This window comes from Stigmatopora nigra, chromosome 22 (assembly GCF_051989575.1).
Source record: "Stigmatopora nigra isolate UIUO_SnigA chromosome 22, RoL_Snig_1.1, whole genome shotgun sequence".
Taxonomy (NCBI): Eukaryota; Metazoa; Chordata; class Actinopteri; order Syngnathiformes; family Syngnathidae; genus Stigmatopora; species Stigmatopora nigra.
This window is the reverse complement of record NC_135529.1, coordinates 3,858,408-3,873,708: the sequence shown is the minus strand read 5'-3', so window position 1 is coordinate 3,873,708 and position 15,301 is coordinate 3,858,408. Positions and strand designations below refer to the sequence as shown.

The 15,301-nt window shown below is 37.6% G+C and overlaps 1 protein-coding gene across 5 annotated transcripts in view; it reads left to right on the top strand.

Annotated features, from left to right (window-relative positions):
• Positions 1-15,301, top strand: part of LOC144215399 (glutamate receptor ionotropic, delta-2) — a 230,902-nt gene that overhangs the window by 64,287 nt on the left and 151,314 nt on the right. For all 5 annotated transcript variants that reach the window (XR_013330421.1, XR_013330422.1, XM_077744290.1 and 2 more), the window contains one exon: positions 2,791-2,946. Coding sequence is in view for 2 of the 5 variants with exons in the window: in XM_077744288.1 (XP_077600414.1) it covers positions 2,791-2,946 (156 nt within the window). In the remaining 3 variants the exon portion in view is untranslated. The remainder of the gene's footprint in view (positions 1-2,790; positions 2,947-15,301) is intronic.

Sequence of the window (15,301 nt, the reverse complement as noted above, 5' to 3'; positions counted from 1 at the left end):
GGAGCATACCTCGATGAACTAGCCAAACTCGTTAGAACAGGGGCAACAAAAAAGCTGTAAAGGTGGGAAGAGAATATCGTGGGAGCTGTTTCTCTTTATGTGCGAAAGGATCACCGAGCCAGCACACCCTCATTAACTGCTCGAGTGCGCTTTAAGAGAAGTGCATACTCCTTAGCTAGTATAAGCTTGCGCCAAAGCAACTTCATGTTTTGGAGCATAGATTTGCCGTTCATCTCAAGTTTGAACCATACAGAATGATCACATTGCTCATTCATATTCTTTCTCTACAACTTCCACACTTTAATCATCCACACACAACGACAAGCTCTTCTGTATTCTGCCACCAGCTGTACATCAGCCTCCGTGCAGGAGTCAAGTCATTATTCTTGATTTCTCTCTTGACATTTTTAACACATTACCATCTGATATCTTGGATGTAATACCAAAACGGTTGGTCTTGTAATCTATTTATTCACATCCATGTTGTTCAAACGGCCTTAGGCAAGAGAGGGATGCTTAAATTTCTCCCAATGGAAAGGTCCAGCAATTCAATTGGCATGCAATCCACCACAATGTAGCAGATTCTGACTAATGTAAATGGGAGCAATAATGTGAAGGGCTTTGGAAAAAGAAAAGTAAACTCAATTTTTTCTGGAATGCCCTTGACTGTTATAATCAGCGTGAAATAAAAGAAAACTTATTTCATTGCAATAATCCCAATGACTTTGTTTACAACTGGGACAATCTGCATTCTCATGAAGATAAGAAGCACGGTAAAAGAATTAATGTGACTTTGTCAAATAAAATGTCTAAAAGGCTGATCATTTAGTAGCCCGCAGAGGGTGCAGGAAAATGAGATGAGAAGAGATGAACTTTCAACTCCTCATACTGTCAATATTCGAGTTTAGGGATGAGAAACAGCAGTCTAGCCCCTGACCCATTTGCAATATTATAATTGAGCAATTTTAGGGTTGAGATTTGAGGTCTAATGTCGATACCTATTTTTGTATTGGGTTGATTGTCTATAGCATTCACGACTAGCCTCTTCCACTTCAAATGGATTGGACATTTTTTCTCAGTCAATAGAAGCCAGTGAGAATTACAGAAGTTACTCTGTAAAATGTTATAGATTCTTGCATTCCTCTGAAGAAGCACACTTTATCATAATGTTTTTTTTAATCTAAATCATTTAGAAGTAAGCTTTTATTTTGGAAAACACTAATCATTTCTCCCCCATTTTCTGCCATCAACCAAAACATGATCTGAATCATAATTGATGATAGTTTTTTTCTGTGATATCAAAACAATTGTTGGATCAATAAATAAATAAAATTGACTTGTTAGTCACTTATTACAATAATTTTATTTGCAGCTTTGTTCTTTTTATTTATGTTATATGATTTTTAAGTAAAATAAGGGTTCAGGAATATACCCTGTTCCAGTGTATGCATGGAATCCTAATTGTCTCAGTTAGTTATAGTTAGCATATGTGTGATCAAGAACAAATTGATGGCAGTAGCAGAGCAATTTCACTGCAAGTTGGTTCCTGCTCATCTATATTACATTGCAATTGTTCAAAGAACAAATACTCATTCAAAGAGTAGGTGTTTACTGTTGCCAAGAACTGATGATTCCCATTATTGAAGGATGCATATTTCATGAGGACTTCTGATGAAGCAGCATTTAGCATGAAGTATACGGCTGCCTTCAAAACTGAATTCTTATTTTTCAAACTTGAATTGTCCTTCTGGAGGTTAATTAGAATGAGTGCAAAGTGAATTTGGACATGAACAACGTTATCAACATAGAACAAACAGAAAGGTTGAATATTTTGGATCAAGAAAACATAATAATAAAATAGAGAACATTATTATTTAAAGCCCAAGTTCCAAGTTAATGGTCATCTAGAGTAGTCTAGTGCTTTGCATTTTTGTTACCCCTCCAGAAAAGAGCAACGTATTCATCTTCCTCTGTTTCTGTGTGGCACTTCATATCTCCCATTCTGTGCCATATGTGTGACCATGCTCAATGCATAAATTCTGACACTCAGAGATAATACTTTGGCATTCATTCTTCAGTGTAATCTGGTGTCTTTTGGAGATTGATCAGCTGCCAGCTAAACATTGTCCTAAATTTGGATTCAAGCAAACTCAACTTACTTTTACACACACAGGGGTCACAAACCACATTGCACATACATTTGTGATGTTGCCAACCCACTGGCAGCAAAATAGGATTCAGGGGTGCCGAAAGATTAGGAATCGACCCTTTGGTCTTAGGAAAAATTATAGGTGCACATTTTGCCACGGTCAATAGCATCGACTTAAAGGGTTTAAATGATGTGATGTTTTCTTAGATTTCCTAATTTTCATATAATTCATGAAAAAGCATTATCTTCGTAACCTCTGTTGAAATTTAGAGGAATTTGCTTTATCTTGCGAGACATTAGACTTTTTTTTTCCCATTGAGCAGTAGCACACCAATTACAGGCCCAGCTCTACCAACTTAATCAGCGAGTATAACCTTTTTGGTTATTAATATAACCCTCAGTCAATTGCTTTCTCACATACACATGCACACACACTCCACACTTTGCACTTGACTGCACCTCGACTAACACAATTAGTGCTCCTTTGGTTTGTGGGTAATGACGAGTGCAAGGAAATTATTCATTTTTTTTCCTTTTTTGCTCGTACTGTACCATATTCTGCCAAATACATGCAATTAATTAGAGCACAAATCAAGTATATTTCAGCAATGATTTGATCTTTTTCTGATTTTTGTCTGTAGGCGCCATCTTTGACGAGGCGGCACGGAAAGATGATGAGGTGTTTCGCCTTGCGGTGGCAGACCTCAACCTGAACAATGAGATCTTGGAAACAGAGAAGATCACTATCTCTGTGGAATTCGTGGATGGAAACAACCCTTTCCAGGCTGTGCAAGAAGGTAAGGAGCTCCACATTGTTGTTTTTATTTTGGTGTGGTGTTGTTGGTGCAGTCCTCACTAGTTTGCTGTCAATGTCAAGGTAAAACTATTATTTATTTACTTTATATATATATCTTAATTCCTAGGGCTCCATCAATACCTCAAATTTACCTGGTTGAAATATATCTGTTAATCTCATGGAAATGTGTTTATCTTAGTATGTTGTACTACTACCAAATGAGTCTAAAGTGTTCATTCCTACACTTTTATACAAGTCAGTACACCATTTTGTGTGGGGAAAAATACTTTGCACCATCAAATATTTACAACTTCATTCTCTTAAAATGTTATCTTTAAATCTATTCTTGTGGGACTAAATTAATACTTAATTTTTATAGTTCTACCTTGTATCATTGTGGTAAAAATATATGGATTTTCTTTTAATCAACAGGGAGTGCATTTTTGTTTATGACCACAACCCCCACTCAGTCTACATGATCCCCCTCCACTAGGATATATGGAAAGATTGAAGGGGAAAGAATAACTTTAAAAAAAATCTATGAACATAAATACAGAGAAAAACAAACGGATTACAGATTATTACTTTAATTAAACACCAGACTATTTAAGAATATTTGTAGGGATCAAAATCATGTCAGATGTTTCGTGTTCATAAAAAAATATTGTGCTTGGGGGGAAAAAAATAAGTAAATGTATGTGTTTTTCAGCCTTGACATACTGTATTGCAAGCAGTCTTACCCAATCATGTTACTTAATTGTGGTTGTACACCTGTCAGTTCCATTTAAATTTCACCCCCTATAGCTTGTCCGGTATCTTGATAGTAACCCAATCCTTGCAAAAACAGGTGAAGTTAGCTGTCTGTACACACGTGTGTGGCATGCATGTCAGTGTGTCCGTGTCGCCATTGATTATGCAATAAGGATCGCCTAATTGGATAACTGCCTATGGGAAAGCAGTTGGTGAGGGAGTAGTGTGTGAAGAGGGAGATCTAGAGGGGAGGGAAATCAATAGTTGTCTCGGCTTATTTTTCTTTCACACTTGACACACCAGGTACATTCAAGTACTATCAGCAAACATGCATATGCCAAATTGACCATTTCCAATTTATTTATAACACGCAGTAAATTCAAATGTTTGAGTTGTATTAAAAATATCTATGTTCTCACCATGTTTTAAATTAATGTTTTTTCTCTGGGTTCTGAGACTGCAAAATGGTATCTTGATAGTAACCTAATACTTACAAAAAGAGTATTGCTTTTGGTTAGTATTGCTTTTGTTTAGAAACTAAGTCAGGAGTGGTCCTCAAGGGCCACAGTGGCTACTGCTCTCTGTTTCAACCAATCTAGCAAAGAGTGTTTACCCAATGGGGTTTCCATGGAAACATGAAGCGCCTCACTGCTATCCACCAATTGCACTTTTAGGACACCAGATTGGTCAAAAGGTGTCCACTGGATGGGTTGGGATTAAAAACCCACATCAACGGTGGTCCTTTGGGGGATGGTTTGCCCACCGCTACTCTAGATTTTCCAAATTGTGAATTTTTGTCCTGCCATTGCCTGGCAACGAGTTGGCTACTGAGTCTTCTGGGTGGTTACTGGTAATAGTGCATAACCTTCAGATTTGTTGCTGGAGAGTGTTGCTTTGGTTGGAAACTCAGGAGAGCCAGGGGGTATTGAGAAAGGCTTAGTAAAGTGAAGCTACATTTAAATCTGCTAGCAGCTTGACAAATGCACCTTACGTAAGCCATGTATCTTCTATCTATCAACATATCTTTCATTAGTTCTTCTTTGATCTTAACCTGACAAATATGCCCATAGTCGGTTGTTGACGTGATTAAAAACAAAAGATTTTGACAGCGGGGAGTCTTCAAATGGTTAAGAAGCTCAATTATTATGAGGGATAAGTTGAAATGGAGTATGTGAACAATGATAATAAGAATGCTTCATCTTGCTAAGGCTTTAATTAAAGTTTCAAAGGATTAGTTTGTAAAATATATATTTTTTGTCATCTTTTCAGTTTATCAGTTGTGGCAGTGGAACTGGAGAGGAATTATAGTGCTAAAGTCAGCATGAAGTGACTGCCTTCAGGCTGGAGGGAACATTCAAGTGTGATGGGAATAACTAAATGAATCTTTGCCGTCTTGATGAGTACACAGTTGGTGTGGACTTGCTTGAAAAATAAACTTTTAAAAGACACCCAGACTCCAACTTTAAATAATTTTGGGTTTGACTTGAACTATTGACAGTTAAATAATCCAATTTGCAAAACGACTAGTCATATAGTATGGATGTAAAAAGGTCAATCATTCAGATCACTTAATCATCTGCTATGAGGAAGACCTAAACAATTGTTCATGGGGCAGTACTCTTCCTGTTCTCATTTTCCTCCAGCTTCATCTGACATAACTCTCTTTAGCCTGGCAGCTGTAGCTGTGAGCCTTTTGTTTTGGCACATGCTCGGGCCCTCTTGTGAGGATATCCTGCTGAAGGTCTGCATCCAAGACTTGTCTTACACCTGGCTTTTGTGTACCTGTGCTGGCAGAGATTGCTGTATGCCACTTTAATATTTTTCGGATGCTGTCGATGTTGACCTCTTAATCTCTCAATCGAGCATCCATGGGATTAAGATGTGTTCTATTTCCTCTTGCTTGAAGGATTCCCCTTTGGGGAAAAAGAGCCTGCATTGATTTGGTTGAAGCCCAAAATACAGTTATACCTCCTCTTAAGAAAGACCCAACTCACAAATAATGCAAGTTGGGGAATGCCTTTACATAAATATTTAGTCACTGAATACTTTTAACAGATTTCCTAAAAAAAAGAAAAGAATGTTCTACTTTTATCATATTAAGGAGGTAGTATTGAGAGCCCTGGTCTTTTACATGTATAATGTGATGACTTACAAAGTTATCTATTTTGTTATTATTTAACATAAAAAAAAAATGTTAGCAGGAAGCAACATGCTGTTTTGTGTAGTGGAGTCCAACATGTGACAGCTGGGAAAAAACAAGCGAGACATTTCTGGAATGTGTGGCCATGCATGCAATCAATTTGGGAGTGATCTGTTGATGGGTCGCTCATTTGCATAATACAGCTCTATTTAAACGTTTCCTTCCTGATCCTACTGAGCTTTGACTGTTGCACAAAACTCCCTCTTGTACCATTTGACTGCCAGCGTTCTTTATAAATAAGCATCTCATTTAAACTCTCTTAAAAGGGCTTTGTTTCTTTGTCTTCGTCACTCTTGCGTACTTGGCCAGTTTTGGGGTTTTCTCATACCCAGAATCAGATTAGAGTGCTACAGACAAAACTGTTTCTGAATCATTATCCATATCCATTATCCATTAGCCCGGAAGACCAATTTATCAATGACGTCTGGCTTGGCTATGTATGTGTGTGTGTGTGTGTGTGTGCGTGCATACTGACACATTGGCACAATTGAGGGAGAGTGTGCAGAGCAGTTCTTTGTGTTGTGTTATGTGTTGTGGAGAACTTGTCAGAACACTGTCACCACCAAATGGTGCAGAATTGAATTATATAATTGCGGCACACATTTGAAGTGTCCAAAAACAATGCATCACTTAACAAACAGCTGTCACAGCTTGCTTATGTCATTTGAGGCAGCCATAAGAAGGAAGTTGTTGTTAGCTATATGAAATCATCAACATGTAACAGTCTAATATCGACATCGCACACCTTTTAGCTGCCATCTGGGGTTTGAGTTGACAATACCAACTTTCATAACCAACCCCATTGTCCCGGAACGAAAAATAATAAAGCCTACTCTCACAAGACTCAAAAGATATTACTTCAGCAAACATAAATCATAAGGCTTTTAACAGACATTTTTGCAATCTATAGACTTGTGAAACTGAGGCGTTTAAAAGTACAAAAAGGCCAAAGTACCATTCACTCTATTTACAGCAGACTTACACACATTTACACACAAAGTAGTACAGGGGGGAACGTATTTTGTCAGGCCACTTTAAACAATGCGATGATGACTCTTGTCTAATGTGCTTATTGAAATTACTAATGATGCAGGCAGAGTTAAATATGGTGTGTTCTTGTTTACCAATCATGGTATTGCAGTCTTAGATTTGGCATTTTTTGCATTTTTCACTGGACACAAGCCAAAGCAAGTAAAGTCTGAGGCTTTTCCTTCAAGTCCAAGTTGAGGCACAAGTCAACAAAATTGCAGGTTTACCCAAGTCTGAGTCGCTATGACTCGAGTCCAATTTTCTGGTGCCTGCCTCTCGGCTCTGAAGCTCAGGGTTCAAACTCCGCTCTGGCCCTCTGTGTGAAATGTTAATGTTTATTTCTGTGCTTGCATTGGTTTCTTTCAAATATCTGGGCTTCTTTCCATATTCTAAAAATGTAATTTTTAAGCTGTTCAAAAATACCGCCTGTGAGAGGACTGTAGGCGTTAATGCATGTATGAATTGCTGCTTTTTCTATGTGAACTCCAATTGGCTGTTTACTTTGGTTATCTTGTCTGATATTTAGCTTTCTTTTGTGTGTATGTTGTAGAATGATAGACTTTTTTTAAATGTATTCATATATCACTCATCATCATTCTCCTTTCCTACCAGGCAGGCACGATTTAAAACCAAGAAGATATATGGCATAGTGGAGTTACATTCAAGTAGAAAGTAAATGAGATGAATGAGTGACAGTCGAGTGGTAAAAAAGTGGAATAAAGAGGCTGCATGTAAGAGAAAAGATTTATGGATAAAAACGGCACGATGGCAGGAGAAACAGTAATGACACTGAGGTTTAAATTAACTTTCCTGTTTTACATTGATGGTCGTATGACTCATGTGAGGCTTATAAAATATGGTGGTGACAGGGACAGTGACGTACTGAAGAGTGAGGGAAAATCATCATAAAGGCTTTGTAAGGTCAATGCTGAATCACCATCAGTAAGAATATACAGGTACGTGGGTGTGAGGCAACATAATTAAGATATGTTCTATGGTTAATGCGGAGCCAATGAGTCAAGAAGTGAAAAGTGGGTGTAGAAGATGGAAGTATTGGTCCAGGAAATACTCTGGGGACATTCAAAGATAAAATATTTGGCGTGTATTATCCTGGGATTGCAGTGGTTATGACATTGCAATGTTTTGTCAGTTTAACACATATGGCGCTCCAGTTTTCATGTATATGCCATTTATAAATATGAGATTTTATCACAATTTTCTTTGGGGACATCATGCCTGTTGTAAACTCCTAAAAGAGCATCTCCATTTTGTCCTTGTGGGACATCTAATCTATTCATATTTTATCGCTGCTCTGCAGAGACCACAACCATTTAATGGGAGACCCATTTTTTTCAATGTGCCCATCTCAAGGGATGTCAGTTACCTTTTAACAGCTCCCCTAATCCATTTAGCATTTCAGCACCTACAGATTTTATTCCTCGCACCCATGCCTTGACAGCATGTTCACGCTAAGGAATTATCTAGAGAATGAGAAAAGTGGCTGAGTACGGCTCTCAAAGTTTGGTGTTCCTTTTAAGCCACTTGATAACTTTGTAAACCTTAAAGATGCTGTGAAATACTATAGCAAATTCTATCAAAACTAAATTTTGCGTTTTCCACCGTTTAGACAGCGATCAAATGGGAGACTGTTTTCCAGTTTGCATGGAGGTTTTATATTTATTGCAGTTTTAGACTTCAGAACTGTCTATAACTGATATGGTGTTTTACAATCCTTTGCATTTAGTCAATATGAATTAAATGTGATTTTACATGTGAAATGCAATCTTTTTTTTTCAATGAGTTAAAAGAATATTACAAGAAAAATGTCATGGTTGAAGCATTGGGAATTTAGGGTCATTGATAAATTAAATATGCCTAAATCATGCTGCCGTGTAGATGGATGCCTGGAAAAAAAGGATGTATCCCTTTATGAGGCAAGCTGGGCCGAGGGAAGTGAAAAGTGGAACTGAGCAGACGAGCTAGTTGCAGACAGGCAGTCTTTGTTTGACTGTTGCATGTTCAATAAAGCGAATGAAAGAGCAATGGTGACTAAATTCATTTTGTCACCTGGGAGGACATTTAAGGCATACTGATTTGATTATATCTCCTGGTGATCTCATGTGGAAATGTCAATAATAGCTCAAGTACTTTGCAGCTCTGCGCCACTGTTTTGTCCGCATCCTTTGGGCGTTAAACATGCATTGCTGATGCGTCTGACATCCAGCAGAAGGAGCACATGCATAAAATGCCATGTGGAATTTGCAGGGTTACTCTTTTGTTCTTCCACAAATGTCAAGCTTTCTTGTTTCTTTTTTTTTCTTGCCATTCTAAAACATTAAGTACGGAGTGCTCTACTGAGTGATATGCATAGGGTACCATGGAAATTATCCAGTTGAGTTCATTAATTTTTCAAAAAAAGATTTTATTTTCTAAAAATATCTTTGTCGATTTATGAGAAGCTAAATCAAACAATGGGAATGCTTCCCACTGATTAGCCTCATTGTAAGTCAAGAGATTGTTATATCTACAGTACATATTTTTAGAAACAGGTTCTTTTTTTTTAATACACTTCTTGTTTACTTGTTGCTCAGCATGCAGAGAGGCAAACTCCCTCTTTAACTAGCATGCAATATGTTCCCATTAGAACATTTTAGACCCATACCTAACAGTATGAGACATGGCAACTGCTCAAAACAGACCAGGTACCATCTCTGGTAATATTAGAAATGGAAATAAAACGTGCTTAAATTATAGGTATGACGTCCAAGCCTGCAGCCATCTTATCATATTTTATCCTGTTTACTCTGTCTGGAAATCTGATGTGTGTTTGACTTCAGAAAAGCTTTAAAATTCTGCAAAGTCTGATCGGGACATTTAATTAAGGTTTAAAGTCCCCAGGTGTCGAGGCAGAACAAGTAATGTTGTATGGTTTCAGACATGGCGGCCTGGGTCAGTGGGTGTAGTGATTAGCGTGTCGGCCTCATAGTTCTGTGGTCGATGGTGCGAGCCCAGGTGCCGAGTTTGAATGTTCTCCCCCCCACCATGCCCTGCCGCCCTTTTGAGGATAAGCAGTTCAGAAAATATATGAATGAATGGTTTTAGGCAACTGTGCATACTACTTGAAATCAATAGTGTTTGTGTGTTTAATACATTAATGGTGTATTTTTCCAGTGAAAAAGCAGTGCAAACCATCTCTCTTTTAATCTTGCTCTCCTGCGACCCCCTACCTGGAAATAAAATCTTTGACGGTGTAAAGGTTACAGAGAACTATCAGCACCATCACTGCCCCAATAGCCCATCTCAAAATATCACTAGCACAGAGTTTTTCGGAAAATGTAGCTGTTTTGCAGGTTAATGAATCCTGTCCTCTGTGTTCTGGGGTTGGAATAAAAAAAAAAGGAAATAGAGTGAGTCATTGAGTGACTGCAGGGTGAGCAGTTCAATTCTGGCTCTAACTGCCCACTGTTGAAGTACACTAGATACCTAAGTGGCTCCCAGGGGAGATGGCAGCGCCAGTGCTTACTGGTGTGTGGATGGGCAAATTTAAGCCTGTGAAGAGCAGGGTTACCAACTTATAATGTAGATATAAAAACACATTAAATACAAAAGTAAACAAAGAAAAGCAATACTCCATTCAGACATAATGTACATTGTAAGTTGTTAATTCTTATGGACATAGAACAAATACAAATAGTGTGTCGAGCAAAATTGTGATCATTTCTCTTAGAGAGGTATAAATCCTTTTGACTATTGAAAACCAAGTGAGAGCCAAAGACACTTGATGGAACAAGTTGAGAGCGGAAAAGAGTGCTGAATCTCTTCCTCTGTTTAGGCTCCAGGTTTTTCCTGCCTCCAGATTCCCTGCCTCAACTTGTCTCGATTGTATGCACAGAATAGTAATGAATCAGTCACACAATACTCTAACCCTTGGGAATAGACCCCATTAATGTGTATTAAAACACTATAATTCCTTTGTTTGTGTGTGTTGCCTTATGCGTGTGTCAGAGACTGAAATAAGATAGGCTATCATTCTTGTTTCAGTATAGTTCATTCAGCCTCGTGTCTAATAATACTAATGAACATTTAGTTTGTCACCTTTTTTAGGTCAATGTATTCATTAATTAGTTAATTCATTTCGGACATGAACAGCCATTCATGCTCACACTCATACCTAGCGGCAATTAAGTGTTCAACCAACCAACCTATGCAAACCTGGGGAGAATATGCAAACTCCACTGTGTTAGGACCCACCTGTAATCAAACCCTCGACCCTTAACTGTGAGGCTGATGTGCTAACCACTTCACTACTGCTCCACCGTTCATGTATTCATTTTGTGATACTATATTTGGAGAAACTCTGAGAAAACGTAGGACACACACAGCGGCAAGTCAACAGTCCGACAGAAATTGACTATGACGGGAGTATTTAAATACTCAGTGCTACTCATGCCCAATGTGTGTCGCTCGGGCCCATCCATTAAGCTAACCCAGGTGCTGGAAAAGACACTTGTAATATCAGAGCAAGAAACAGACATGATAGGATTATCACTCACAGTAACAGGTACAGGCTCCAGACAGTATACAGCAGTGTTTGGCAAGTTAACTAAAATAAATAAGAAATACTACTCACCTGCCAATTTGGAAGTGGCACCTGTTGGAAGAAAAATGAATTCTGCTATTCAATCGCACTCAACCAACACTCAACATGTGTTATGTGGAGAAATTTGCACTCAATAATTCGGAATAGGTTTTCATGAATCAACCCAAATGTTCAGAATACCTGATTGTAGACAGGCAATGGGTTTTAGGATCTATTTGCATCAATTCAAACAGCCATATGCATCATCTCATTTATTGAAGTTTATCTTATTTGAAAGGAGACAATGCAATTAAAAAGTAAACAAGCCAGAATAAGCCAGAGGGCTAATTATCATCAGTACTCCCCTCACCGTGATCTAAAATAAAAGCAATATAATGAATTTACAAGAGGAAAAACATCGTCAGATATTTGACATGGCAACTGTGTAACAATAACATGTATATATACATTCCAAAGTGCTCAGTACCGAAACAAAATAATACAAAATCCATAACCTATATGGGAGCCATGTACGACATTACAACATATCACAGCATATCATTTCATCAAAATTGCAAAATGATCATTTTTCAATGTTGTTCAATGTTCAATGTTTTCAATGTGTAGGTATGAATAAGGGTTTCATTGGATGGCGACACATGTTGGCTGTCTCTTTGCATTGCAGTTAGAATGCTTTCCCTCTCCATGGTGCTGAACCATGAAACTCAGAGTGTCTGCAAACCATTGCCTAAAGCCACTATATTATTGAAGTAGCGCTTCCAGTTGCCAAGATACCACTTAAACGTATTGGCGTGGGAGTAGCTGATTTATTTACCGTACAAACCCTCTCGTTGTGACCCACACATAATCAACCTTGGTCACTGAATATATCCTGGTTATAATTGGAGACGTTGTATTATGTGTCATGTAATTTAATTTTCATATTAAAAAAAAGTAATAGATCAAAATGATCATTACATTCTTAACTCGCTTCTCTCAACGCATGCATTTTAGTTTTGTTGTTTTTAGATATCATTTCTATCATAAAAATTATGGGGATTTTTATTTTTTATTCATTTTTTTACATATATTTTTTAAATTAGCATGGGACATTGAGTGATTACCATGTCTGCCTTACTGATCTGATCTAGATGGTTAAATATTTGGTGTGTTCCATTCTTTGCTCGTGCCATTTCTAATGATGGTCACATGGGGCATTCCGTTGTCACAAGTTACTGAATGATATGGAACATAACCTTGGTTCCTATAACATTGTCACTTCTACTGACTGACTGATATTGAATTGTAAGTCAGGTTGAAATTCCTGTCTGTTTTACTCTTCATTTTCCTGATTGAAGTGTGAAATGTTTGCTTCCCCTGATATGTTGTCCATTTCTCACCCATCTTATTAGCTAATTCAAAGATCAATAATGGTGGAGCTGCCCAGCACCTATGTGCATTACTCAGCGTGCATTTTGAAGTGTATTCCTTCCTGAAAGAAATCAATATCACTTTCGATTGTCTTGGAGCTTTGACATTCAACGGATTTGTCATTTACGTCTCTTGTCTGTATAAGTGGAAGCCAAGACATTTCACGACACTTCAGTATAATTGTATGTGGAAGTTTGCATTGATGTTTTTATAGTTAGTTTTGTACATCTCTCTTGGTTCTAAATGGCCACCTGGGCTTGCAAGAACAGATATTGTGGTTAGTAACTAAAGTGGTTTGTTATTTTTATTTTTGCATTGTGCTTTAAATGTTTGCACTTCTCTTTTTATGTTCTCGGATACACTGGACAAGAGGAAGGTCTCCTACCTTGTTGTGTGATGATAAAATGGTTTTACCATTTGTTTAAATGGAAAAAAATAGTCAACAAAGCAATGTATCACTAAAATAATAATTAGTTGCAGCTTAAGATCATGTCTTACCATCTGGCACTATTACAGAGCCATTTTTACTTGCTCTCACCGTAAAGAGCATAACATAGTGCTTTTGAGCTTTACTCCTTTTGAACACTTGGCTCTCAATGCTTTCTCTTTTACCTGGATGGAACACATGGCTCGAAGCACCAAATATTCATATTGCCTGAGGCACGCAGAACTGGTGATTTCTGACAGATTATGACAATGTTTGAAATGTGGTCACAGATGCTGCAGTCACCATTTGACTGGCAGGTCAAGACTGCGGACTGTCTATTTTAAAATTTTGAGTGTCAACCTACAAAAACAATCACAATAAGAAAGATATCCGTACAAAGCCAAAAGAATCGAAATGATGTTTTGACACACACACACACACACACACACACACACACACACACACACACACACACACACACACACACACACACACACACACAGGAGTATGCAATGCAATAGTCCGACAGAAACTGACTGTAACAGGAGTCCTTAGTGCACAACCCAGGTCCTGGAAAATAAAAATAAAAAACAGAGTAAGACACAGACATCACATTATTGCCCAGGCTTATATTGAATAAAATGACAAATAATTTTTGTTTTTTTCTCTTAAGAATATGCTGCTTCCCCCCAATGATTATTTTACATACAGCCTCCTTTGGTGAAGTTGTGATTGTCCAAGTAAGGGCTTTATTTGAATGTACTATTCCCCTCTAAAACCTTTCATTTTATTACCCTGCACTTTTTGAACCCACTTACTTTGACTGATGTTTATATGCTAAATTGCTCTCACAATTGTGTGTTCTCTGAACTGAAGTATCTTCATCAGTCATGCACCCATCTTCTTTCTTGTTTTTTTTTGTCTCTTTGGAATCCATATGCATTAAGGAGGCTACTGATTAAACACAATAAACACTAAAGAGCTCTGCTCTTTCAACATTTTAATGGACTTTAGCATGGATTTAACGCATTCAATAGCTTTCTACTGGAAAATACTGAGTAGCCTCAGTTTCACATCCCTTTTACCGTTCCATTGCACATGGACTTTTTTCACAGGACTGGTTTGTAATAGACTGGTATTAAATCTATTGTGCTAAAATGGTTCTCTGTGCGTTGCAACCAGTATTTTGAGGCTGTAGTACCTTTTTATCATTTTCATATTTGTTTTCACAGATCAGCTTGTTCCTCAAAGCATCTCTTCATAGCTGCTTTTTTTTGGGTGTTTTGGATGACATTAGGGGAACTATAGGTGACACATGAAAGCACCAGTGGCTTTATGTGCTCATTTTCCATTTGAGACTCTTATTTTCCACTGTGTTAAAGGTGCAGTTTTTTTTGTGATTTAATACACACTAAAAAGCTAAATTTAGCCCCATGCCCAAGGTCTGTGGGTGTCAGATCAGGGAAGTTATTTTGCTCTTTCTTTGGCCGTGGTTCCTTTTTAATACATAATTTACAAGAAAGCGCAATACCTTGCTATTGAAGTGAAAAATTGGCCTTCCTTCTAAGAAATTGAACAATTGTTCACTGTTAACAATGCACAGTAATAAACTGAACAGAACAATACATATTCATGTTCGTTACATCATACAGTAGTAGTACTGTATTATTCTTGACTCTTGGGATTAAAATTGGGTTATTTGATTCACTTTTTTGGTTTATTTTTCAATAAAAATTGACTATTGTGGCTCAGCAAAGTCAGTTGTATCAAATTCTGCATTTTATTTAATATCCTGATATGATGTGAAAAGCAATGTTGTGCTCACACAGACTGTACATCGACAATTTAATGGATTATTGGTACTTCTTGTGTTTATCCCTCAAAAGTGACACTGGGCAAGTTGTAGGGTACACCCTAAACAAGACGGCAGTTTATCACAG